General features: G+C 38.9%; 1 protein-coding gene across 4 annotated transcripts in view; it reads right to left on the bottom strand.

Moving 5' to 3' along the window:
- Positions 1-267: 267 nt before the first annotated feature.
- Positions 268-11,851, bottom strand: part of traf7 (TNF receptor-associated factor 7) — a 65,786-nt gene continuing 54,202 nt past the window's right edge. For 2 of the 4 annotated variants that reach the window (XM_043711204.1, XM_043711202.1), the window contains exons 12-21: positions 11,058-11,106; positions 10,706-10,833; positions 9,353-9,435; positions 8,620-8,659; positions 8,236-8,352; positions 7,843-7,965; positions 6,375-6,494; positions 6,154-6,285; positions 3,279-3,398; positions 268-1,837 (exon numbers count right to left, since the gene is read on the bottom strand). In XM_043711204.1, the coding sequence (XP_043567139.1) occupies positions 1,823-1,837; positions 3,279-3,398; positions 6,154-6,285; positions 6,375-6,494; positions 7,843-7,965; positions 8,236-8,352; positions 8,620-8,659; positions 9,353-9,435; positions 10,706-10,833; positions 11,058-11,106 (927 nt within the window). In that variant the 3' untranslated portion in view covers positions 268-1,822. The remainder of the gene's footprint in view (positions 1,838-3,278; positions 3,399-6,153; positions 6,286-6,374; positions 6,495-7,842; positions 7,966-8,235; positions 8,353-8,619; positions 8,660-9,352; positions 9,436-10,705; positions 10,834-11,057; positions 11,107-11,851) is intronic. The other 2 variants (XM_043711205.1, XM_043711206.1) reach the window with 1 other exon arrangement.

The following is an 11,851-nucleotide window of genomic DNA, read 5'->3' as shown; positions in this document are numbered from 1 at the left end:
ACTTCCCAGTACTGGAAGTCACTACCTTATGGTCACTGCATAATATCTCCTCACCCAATCTTGCTAACCTTAGTAGCATGTGACTATGGGAGGGACACTTCCATGCCCTGCAACTAACTCTTCTCGGTGCCCTCTCAAGTAGGCAATTCAAAAGTTGACAACTGGTTATGTATGGGTGGGGGAACAGCACCAGTGACCCAGTTCATTTCCACTCTCACGTATGGAGTTTGCACATTGTCCCAGTGTCTGCGAGAGTTTCCTCTGGGTGCTCCAGTTTCCTTCCACAGTCCAAGATGTGCAAGTTAAGTGGATTGGCTATGTTAAATTGCTCGTAGTGTCCAAGGATGTGCAGGCTAGTTGGATTAGCCAGGGTTACAGGGACGGTGTTGGTATGGGTGGAATTCTCTTCAGCAGGTTGTGCGGACACAATGGGCTGAATGGCTGGCTTTCACACGGTTGGGATTCTATGACCTGAAATCCATATGACTTTTAAAAATGATCATTGCATGACAGTCAAGAGTGGGAAGCCTGGATAATTTTGGGCTCTGCCTTGCTTAGCTAGAAGTCAGCTAGCACGGTGACTGCTTACCCAGCTAACCAGAAGCTAATCAGCAGGGACTGACATAGAGAAAGTCTCAGATAATGGAGCTCAGTACCACATCATGTCGTCCATTAACTTGGTGAATCTTCAGAGAAGCCCTATGAAGGTATTTTAGGGAGTCAAATAATGGGAGCAGGAAGACTTTATACAGTTACAATTTTGAAAACAACGCAAAAGGAGCTTACATTTTCTTCAGAAGGTCCTGTACTTCTAGTCAGGTCTACTTAATCATTCTACAGTATTAAAATTCATATACTGCATGTTGAAGATCAATAAATGTACAACACTGATTGCAGTAAGCTTGTTCTGGAACAGTCTAGGTTTAAAGCCTTATTAATTCATTATTACAACAATTACACAGCGATTTTGTTTTATAAATCGCTATAAAACAAGTCAAAATTTAGCAGCAGTATATATTACTTTCAATGTGAAATTGTTCTTATGCCTCAGCCACAAGTACGTTGGCAAAAGTAGAACTTTGGAATATGGAATTTGCCTTTGAGAGGAAATAGTGATGGAAAAATCGTACCTCATTACAGCTGTTTCATTACAATTCTTTTAAGGCAGCATTCAGAAGGTAAGAGGATCACAGCTTAATAATCTGCCTACCTTATTATATTACAATTTATTCTTGTAGAAGTAAACACAGGTCAAATTAAGGTTAGCAAATGCATCAGTTGAATCACTTACTTCGCTGCGGCCCACAAAATTGTGCGTGTGCATGTGTGTGCGCTTGTCACTCTATCTAAATCAGCATCTCTAAAGTGATAGGCAGAGACTGCCAGTCTACTGGAAGGTAAGTCACCTCCAATGCTGCAGTGGACAATTTGTAGCTGAAGCTCTGAAATGAACTACAGAAATTTCCCAGCAATTTTCACAAACACACACACATGCAAAATCTTCAACCCATAAAAAGTTTTCCAAAGCTATTCCACAGTGTGTATTTAAGCCTTCTGCTCTCCTACTGTCTCCAATCAATTCATTAAGAACACTGTTAACTTTATAAACTGACAATATCAGAGCATGATTTTCCCCATTGTAGTGCAATGGTTTTCACTATTGTAGAAAGCATGCCATATTGGTCAGTCTTGAAATCAGATAGCAATCTTAGAACAGATTGCACTGTGGCACTAAGTTGCAGTGGCATCACTTCCATTCCAAAATAAATCTAAAAGGTGAGCCACAGGAGAACGTTCCAAACATTTAATACAACCTCGTGTCCTAACAGGTCCAGACCTGGAAGGGAGGGAAAAGCAATGTAAGGGTTAGTCAAGCAAGAGTGATACAATAAGTTCCGCGCTCCCTTAACTAAATTTGGTTGACTTGTATTAAAATGGCCCAAACATTCAACAATAAAACAAGCTCCAGATGTTGTCTAAGTATTATATGCCCTAAAACAAGGACTTACAAGTCAAGTTTTGTGCAATATAGACATGCTCCAATAGACTGTGTATTGCAGCTCTAGTGCAACAGGTTATGATTTCATCAGGGCAAGTTCTCATACTGATATTCCCTACGCCCCAACCGTGCTCATGCAGAAAGGTAATAGATGTGAAGACCAAGAATTTAAAGCAGTGGCAGAGCCCTGGGGTCTGAAGATTAGTTTGTAAATCCTTCCATGGCTTTGATTCACTAAAAACCCTATCTTTTCTACACCCTCACTTACACAGAGTTACAGAGCCATACAGCACAGAAACAGACCCTTCGGTCCAACTTGACCATGCTGACCAGGTTTCCCAAATTAAACTAGTCCCATTTGCCTGTGTTGGGGCCATAGCCCTCAAAATCCTTCCTATTCACGTACCTGTTTAAGCACCTTTTAAATGTAACTACATCGACCACATCCTCTGGCAGTTCATACCATACACGCACTACCCATTGTGTGAAAAGGTTGCCTCTCAGGCACTTTTTAAATCTTTTCCCCCCTCACCTCTAACCCTATCCTAGGGACATTTTCTATTCACCTTCTTAATGCCCTTCATGAGTTAGTAAACATCTGTAAGGTCAGCCCTTAACCATCTACACTCCAGGGAGAAAATATCCCAGTCTATCCTTGTAACTCAAACCCTACAATGAAGACAGTCTGCCAAACACTTTCTTCACCACCCTGTCTGCCTGTGGTACCACGTTCAAGGAATGATGGAACTGAACTCCTTAGGTTTCTCTGTTGGACCATAATCTCCAGGACCCTATCACTAACTCTGTGAAACCTTGTACTTTTCTGGCTTGTCCATGTTTCAGCTTCTCTCTTCTGTCCAACATCTACTGAACAGTCTCAAGCTCGCTCATTCCTGCACTCCTGAACTCTCTTAAGCCTCCATCTCTCTTGACTTCATAAAAAAACTTTCCAATCAAGCATTTCTTTGGCTCTTCTCAGGTCAGACTGAATAATATCCCCTTTCCTATAGTATGAATCTTGGCGAATTGCTTCTGTTATTGCAAAGAAAATATAATGTAGCCATTTGACTCAAAATCTTAATTTTGTTCCTTCCCCCAAGAAGCTGCCTGATCTGCTGTGTTTCTCTTGCACCTTGTTCTTATTTTGCAATGTAGGGATCTTAAATGTCATATGGTCCTTACAGATATTGACAGATCTGTTGTATATTTTTTTTACATCGCTACGCCCAGTATTGACAGTTTGCTACATTCCTTTATAAGATAAACCGAAGCTGCTTACTTTAACTGTACTGTCCACAGCACCGGAGAAGAGTCGCCCTCTGGACACAGCAAGAGCAGTAACACTGCCTTGGTGACGGAGCAATGTCTGTGTACAGATCATGTTGTCCATACTCCAAACCTAGACCAAATTATAATTATGGATATGAGGAATGGAAACGGCACTATATTTTAAAGAATATAAAACACATTAACAACTTGAGATAGTACATGGATGTATTTAAGTTTAAAGACATGATGGCCCTTTGAGTGCACAGCAAGCGTGCAAAAAGTTAAACTTTGCTTTTCCAAGTACTGTGCCTCCAGTTTATCTTTAAGAATTATTGACATGCATTAAAACTATTTACAATCGATGTCAAAAACTTGGATGAAGGGACTGAATGGACTAATAAAATTTGCAGACAATAGATAGGAAAGCAAGTTGCGAAATGGATACAAAGAATCTGCAAAGGGATATAGGTGTGATAAGCAAGGAGATCAAAACAAAATTGACAAACTGCGGGTTAGAAAAATAACTAAAGGAAAATATTTAAATGGAGAGAGACTACAGGATACTGCAGTACAGGGGGAACTTGTATGAAACACAAAAGAGTTCAAGTTATGATTTTATTGAAAGACATAGGTTCTGAGGGGACGTGACAGGGTCAATGCTGTGGGAGCAGGAAGGAAAGAAATTTAGAACGAGGGAGAGAGCCAAGGAAAAGTCATTTCATAGAATCATACATTACTCTAGAGTCCCTTTGCCCATCGATTTTGCACCGCCAAATGAGAAACTCCTGACCTCTAAATTCACTGTGCCCCAGTTTATGGGCGGCACGGTGGCACAGTGGTTAGCACTGCTGCCTCACAGCGCCAGAGACCCGGGTTCAATTCCCGCCTCAGGCAACTGTGTGGAGTTTGCACGTTCTCCCCGTGTCTGCGTGGGTTTCCTCTGGGTGCTCCAGTTTCCTCCCACAGTCCAAAGATGTGCAGGTAAGGTGAATTGGCCGTGCTAAATTGCCCATAGTGTTAGGTAAGGGGTAAATGTAGGGGTATGGGTGGGTTGTGCTTCGGCGGGTCGGTGTGGACTTGTTGGGCCGAAGGGCCTTTTTCCACACAAAGTAGTCTAATCTAATCCCATTTATCAGCATTTGGTCCAAAGCCTTGGATGTTATGACATGCCAAGTGCTCATCCAGGTACTTTTTAAAGGATGTGAGGCAATTCGCTTCTATAACCTGCCCAGGCAGCATATTCCAAACTGTCACCACCATCTGGATGAATCAGCTTTTCCTCGTATCCCCCCCAAACCTCCTGCCCCTCACCGTGCCCTCGTAACTGACCCTTCAACTAAGGGGAATAGTTGCTCCTTATCCATTCTGTTCATGCCCTTCCTAATCTTGTACTCAAAATGTTAATTGAAACTCTGTAGATGAGTCAAAGATTATGGGGAACAGGCAGGAGAATGGAGGCCAAACTCAGCCCAGCCATGATCTTGTTTATTCTGCACACTTTGCGGGACCATCCCCTTTGCTCTTGCTCTCATTTCCTGTGTTTTATTTTCAGAGACAATTTCACAGAATAACAGATGTGATTGGAACATCCATTTAATTTAAAATATTTATTTGTACAAGAAACTTTTATTCTGGGAAATAACAGGATTAATTTGTACAACATTACAAGGCACTTCTTCTACCAGTGATAAAATAACGACATTACTTTAATCACTTTTTCTTTATCGTTGGTGAGGAAAGCATCAACTATCAATTTGGCACAGTTACATTTCAGATTAGTACAACAGAACCCTTACTTTAGCCCTAAAATATCTGTGGAACTATTTAAAGGTCTGCATCAGACTGCAGCTGACTCAATCTCTGTCTAAAGGCCTGATTAGTGCTTTTCTTTGTTTGATTTGCTCTGTATGCATCTAAACAACAGGGAAGGCACTAGGATTGTTGCATAATTAAAGATTTCATGGGATACCAAGCCCCAAAAGGAAAGCATTGAAACCTAGAATCTTTACGAATTTAGTCTGACAGAACACAATAGCTATCCAAACAAGGCACATTGCATTAGGGGGAATACAATAATGGGATCGTATAGAGACCGTCATAGGAAAATAAATCTAACTGCAGCTAGCACTGACATTACGGAAATGCAAACATATTCTCCCACATCAATAGGCATCTGATGGTGTTGCTTCATGTGTTTGAGTTGCTGTAAATGGTGCAAATGTTACATGCAAGTATATTTTGCACAACTACATGACGGTAAGGGCGGCACGGTGGCACAGTGGTTAGCACTGCTGCCTCACAGCACCAGGTTCAATTCCCGCCTCAGGCAACTGTCTGTGTGGAGTTAGCACGTTCTCCCAGTGTCTGCGTGGGTTTCCTCCGGGTGCTCCGGTTTCCTCCCATAATCCAAAAGTGTGCATGTTAGGTGAATTGGCTGTGCTAAATTGCCCGTAGTGTTAGGTGAAGGGGTAAATGTAAGGGAATGGATCTGGGTGGGTTGTGCTTCGGCGGGTCGGTGTGGACTTGTTGGGCCGAAGGGCCTGTTTCCACACTGAAAGTAATCTAATCTAAATTAAAACCAAAAAGATGCTGTAAATCAGAAACAGAACAGAAATTGCTGGAAAAGCTTAGTAGGTCCAGCAACATCTGGGAAGAGAAATCAGAGTTAATATCTCAGTGACCCTTGCTAAGAACAGTTCTTCCTCAGGACCCAAAACACTTGCTCTGAATTCTCTCCACACTTGCTGTCAGACCTGCGGAGCTTTTCCAGCAATTTCTGGTTTTGTACATGATGACACATGTAGGAAGGATATTGGCACTGGGTTTTCAGGAATTGGATCTGCTTGCCTGAATTACTTACAGTTTCACATGAAACCATAACTTACCCTAAGTGATCGATCATAGGATGCACTGAAGACCTTGGTCTGGTCTGGTGTTGAAATTACAGCCAACGCATACACTGTGCCTACATGGCCAGTCAGCGTTCGAACCTGTTCTTTTGATTCTATATCCCATACCTGTGAAGAAAATCATTGTCATACTTGGTCAACTAAATCCTTTGAAGTACAGAGTCATAAAGTTAATCTTTCAAAAGAATAATACTTACATGGATAAGATTTTCATAGGTTCCACACACAATGTGGTGGTTAGTAACTGCGATGGAGTATACACTACCACCAGAAGTCTGCAGTACATGCACACACTCTAGAGTCCTTATGTCCCAGATCTAAAAATGAAATTCAGAGGCACTTTATAGTTCAGAGTAAAAGGTGGCTATCAATACTGTTAAAAAACCTTCATCAAGAAAAAGATGCATACGTGCATGTAAATGATGCAAATTATCATTGTAAGCAGAATAATGTAAAATATGAGAAAAAGACAAGGACCCTATAGCACTGAAGTTAGCAACATATCAAATCTCTGCAACACTATAATTAATGATGGTATGTTTCTCAAAAGAATGAAATATCTGATCTACTTTGACCTTTAATGTATTTGACAATCCAATAGACACAAAGCACTCAGTCTGCAAGCAAGTATAGAACTCAATACTTCTCATTATAATTCATCAATGCTCAAAGATTAAATTTGATTAAATGGCGTATACACACTTCGGGTTAACCCACTAAGCAAATTTAGATTTTTTTTAGCATCATTGGCAAGTAATTTCTGTAGCTATATAATATGATTATGAAATGATAACTCAGTAAACATTACAACAATAGTGCATAGATGAGACCTTAACTTGAGTTTTAAGATCTGCTTGTAAATACGAATGGGTTGAGGCCTTTTAAATAGTAATTTTCATGAAGTGGATCCTCATCATCACAAATCATACTAGTGGAAAAACTGAACAGTACTGCATCCATTAAGATTTATTGAATTGTTACCATAGATACTGGTGTTTTATTTTAACTTCTTAGCATGACATTCAGCACTGGTTATTTGCAAAGAATGCTGCAAAAAGAATCTTGGAACAGCATTCTGTGTACAGATATTTCCCATGAAAAATACAGTTGCAGAGCTTATATTTCAGATTTAATCAGCTTTTAAGAGTTGATGTTAATTTCTGACTTATAAAGGTTAAATGCAATGATTGCTACAAAGTCCACACATACTGCAATTTCAACTTTGCCTCCATATTCCTTCCAAAGAATAAAAGCCCAAGTATTTTGATTCTAATATTGATATAAAATACAAAGCCATCTGATAGCCAGTTAAAAAATTAGATTTTCAACCACTAAGGAAGTTTGCAGCTCTGTAAACAGTAGAAGGGAAAATACGAATAGGGTCCAATATTAGCCCTGGAAGGGGTTAACGTATTAACTACAAGAGATTTCAAGGCATTTAAATGCCTATTATCTAGTCAAAGTACCAATATTAAAAAAAGCTATATATTAGATTAGTAGCTGCCATACTATAAAGCTTACTCATCATTCAAAAAGCATTACTGAAAATGTTATTCTCACAATTTGCAGAGCAGTTATTTAATACATAGAACCATTAACCTTGTGAATGGAACACAAAATATGAAAAATGTACTATGTGTAAAGATAAAGGGACTTGAAAGCAACCTTGATAGTCTGGTAGGATCCACTGTAAAGATGGTTTTGAGAGGCCACCAGCGCACGCACCCAATGATTCAAACCGGTGAGTTCTTTCTTCAGATTTAGATCTGTTCCCACAATATCCCAGACCTTAAGAAGAAATTACATGAAAATAACTTAATAAAATGGAAAACCTCCTAGATAGTTAATATCTTAAAAACGTGCAGTGCCCATTTCTGCATTGGTATGTATTATTGGTAATTCAATTGTCCAGTCTTTCACAAAATGTGGGATTCAAACAAATGACCAAAAAGGTAACTCGTTATGCTTTATACAAGCCAGTGTGCAGGACAAATATTTTACATTACAAACGTACAAGCATTGAGGTCACTGTGTGGGATCTTTCAATTGATTAAATACCTTAATAGCTTTGAGTGAGCCACTGAAGAGCATATTGTGAGACGATACCAAAGTGCAAACTGGATTGTCATGTGCTCTGATGGTATTGACTTTTTGCAAAGCTGGAATATCCCAAACCTGGAGAGGAAACGATTCAAAAGGAGAAATTCATCAACAACTCCAACAATAAGCAGTTTTACAAGGGGCCAGCCACAGGGAGGGAGAAGGATGGAGAGCACACACTGATACACGTGCACAGAAACAAAATGTAATAAATATCCCATAACAACTTTCCAAAAACTTATTTGTAAAGTAATATAGTTGTGAAATTGCAATTTTAACTAATTCAAATACAAGTCATTAGAGATTTTTAAGTTCCTTACATATTGCAATTGGCAGACTTACAATTATTGTGCAATCTGCAGAGCCACTGTATAACTTGTTCCTGTAAATGAAAATTCAAAATTAATTTTGAGTGCACATTTTAATTAAATTTATACTTAGAAAGCCGCATGTTATAAATGCCTGAAGAACAAATAGCTTTCATATGGCACCTTTAAACAGAGCAACACTTCCCATCACACTTCACTGAACTGTTTTGCAACAAAATTTTACTTGAAGCCCATGTAGATCAATGAGCACAGCAGTGATTAGCAAAGAGGACATTAGGACACCAAGGATAAAGTTTTGGTTGAACAGGTTTATGAAAGGTGCAAGATGGGTTCCAGCTAGGACAAGTGTTGAGTTAACAGAAGTTTGGAAGAAGTATTTGAGTTACTGACAAGCTGAGACAGGGGTAATTAGTTTCAATTTTCCCAAATCTTAACTGAAGGGAATTTCTGCTCATCATATATTGAGCAAATATTGAGCAAACAGCATGATAAACCAGAGGCAAAGAAGCAGTCCACAGAAACCGTGCTAAGGCCACAGCATTAGTTCCCCATGTCTACTATGTTTTTGGATGATGTCAATGAGGGACATGAGAAGTAGGTGATGCTTGGAAATCAATACTGTGGAAGCAATAATGTGCAAAAGGGTAAGATAAACAACTGTTTGGCTGCAAAAAGGAACAGGAGCCAAGTAAGGATAGCTTTAGTTTTCAAACTGATTAGTGTAAACTTTGTGCAACATTACATACCCTTGAATGCACAGAGCCAAAACTATACCATCGTGTCCTTCCAGAGTCTTCTGACATTTGTATGTCGTACATGTATCCCATACCTAAAATGGATGTCAAAGATCCATACTTAACCTTTAATAATGGAATAGAAACTCTATTTTGTTTGTATAAATGACAATTTAATTCTTCCAACTCAACAACCATTAAAAACAACCAGGAATAACATTTGCTTTGTAGTATTAACATATGAATGCTTAACATGCACATACAAACTTCTTTGACTGCTGATTTAACAAAACATTTAAATACTTAATTTCATCTGATGAAATACTTTCTCAGTTATTTTAAAAGTCATTTCTAAAATTGCTAAACATCTGTGAACCAACTTGGAAGACATCTTCATTAAATTGTCTTACAGCATCACTTTGCCTCATTATTGAATGTTTAATGCAAAGCCGATATGGTTAAGAAAGAGCTGATATTTTTATAAAATTATTTTTAATAGCATGCAAAACTGCAAATGTTCTCAAGTGCACAGTTTTTGGTATACTTTTTTTAAAGGAGTTTGATGGTATGCATGAAGGAAACCTTTCAAAGTTATAGAAGTTAGAATTCACTGTGCACGATAGAGCATGCACAAAAAGGCTCAAAAGGAGGAAGCCAATAATTTAGTGACAATGTAAACAGATGACAACTTATACTTTTACAATATGTTCAATATAGAACTGTCCCAAATTCCTTCACAGACATTGAACAATAATTAAAGTGACAAAGCATAGTTTGGGGGAAGGAGTGGATGGGGGGGTCTTGCAAATCACTTTAATTTGTAAAAGTAATGAATCAATAAGGGAAAGTATTGAGCTGATCCTAACAATGCTGCAGATGTCCTGATAATACATGGACTACAGTAATTCAGGGCAGTACATTCCAAACCCTCAATCGCTATCACCTAGAAGGAGAAGGGGAGGCATACAAGAATGCCATGACCTGCAAGTTCCCTTCAAGACACACACTACCCAGAGTTGGAACTATATTGCTGTTCCTTCTCTGGTCGCTGAGTAAAAGCTATGGAAGCCCTTTCCTAATAGCGCCGAAGGTAACCCAAGGACAGAAGTTCAAGAAGGCAGCTCATTACCATCTTCAATGGCAAATAGGGATGAAATAAATGCTAGAGTTGCGAATGAGGACTATATTTCATGAACAGATAAGTTAAAAGAAATGATATATACAGAGTTTAGAAAAAAAAGAGTTTCCCAAATAGTAGGTGGAGTTTGAGGAAGGATTTACAACAGTTATAATTTTTGATTTTCTTGAGGTGCTTTGTGGAGAGACAATAAGTACCCAGCTTCTAACAAATGTTCAAAAGCATACCTTGATAGTTTTATCTGAAGAGCCACTGAAGAGCAGATCGCCAGTAGAGTGGACACATAAACACCAAACTGGACCCTGATGGCCCACAAAGGTACCCTTACACTTAAATATTTGCTGAGGGTCATAAGCTGTAAACAGAATGAAAGAACATCAGCATCTGGGCTATAAGGAGCCAGAAGGTTTATACAATATTATTTATCAAAAACCATTATTATGATACATTTTATGGAGGAAATTAACAGACTTACCCTATAGATCCATTTTACATTACTCAACATTCACAAAGTATATAGGAATTATGCTTGTAACTGTGTACATTTTGAAAGCAAGCATTGTTTAAAAAAGTACTTACAGCCCAGGATTCCCATGTTTAACCTGGCATTGATGTGTGAAAGCTCATCCTGTAATAAAAGGAGATTCACATTACTATCAAACTACATATTAGCATATTATGGTGACATTATATTAGGACAGTGAGGTTTATACATTGAAAAAATTCTCTCTACATTTGTCTTATACATTTCAAAACCATACTGAAGGAGAAAGTGAGGTCTGCAGATGCTGGAGATCAGAGCTGGAAATGTGTTGCTGGAAAAGCGCAGCAGGTCAGGCAGCATCCAGGGAACAGGAGAATCGACGTTTCGGGCATAAGCCCTTCTTCAGTCCTTTCCTGAAGGGCTTATGCCCAAAACGTCAATTCTCCTGTTCCCTGGATGCTGCCTGACCTGCTGCGCTTTTCCAGCAACACATTTCCAAAACCATACTGAAGTCATACTAATATTTTGAATTGATTTTTTAAAATGACTGTGTCATCTGGAAAGCATCCTCAAGATTTTGTTTTTTTTTTGTTTCAGATTATAGACAATGACCAAAGACAATCTGATCAGAAGACAAATCAAAAAAGCATTAGGATATTGGAAATTATAAACAAAGGTTACATTCCACCACAGGTAAAGTTAGGGATAATCCATAGCCTATTGGTATTAATGCTAGACTATTAATCCAGAGATCCACGTAATGTTCAGGGAACCTGGCCTCAAATCCTGCCATGGAAGATGGTGGAATTTGGACTCAATAATAATCTGGAAATAAGAGGCTAATAATGGCCATGAACCCATTGATGATTACCAGAAAAAACTCACTGGC

The sequence above is a fragment of the Chiloscyllium plagiosum genome, chromosome 21, assembly GCF_004010195.1.
Source record: "Chiloscyllium plagiosum isolate BGI_BamShark_2017 chromosome 21, ASM401019v2, whole genome shotgun sequence".
Lineage (NCBI taxonomy): Eukaryota > Metazoa > Chordata > Chondrichthyes > Orectolobiformes > Hemiscylliidae > Chiloscyllium > Chiloscyllium plagiosum.
The sequence above is the reverse complement of the archived record's forward strand: the minus strand, read 5'-3'. Positions and strand labels throughout refer to the sequence as shown.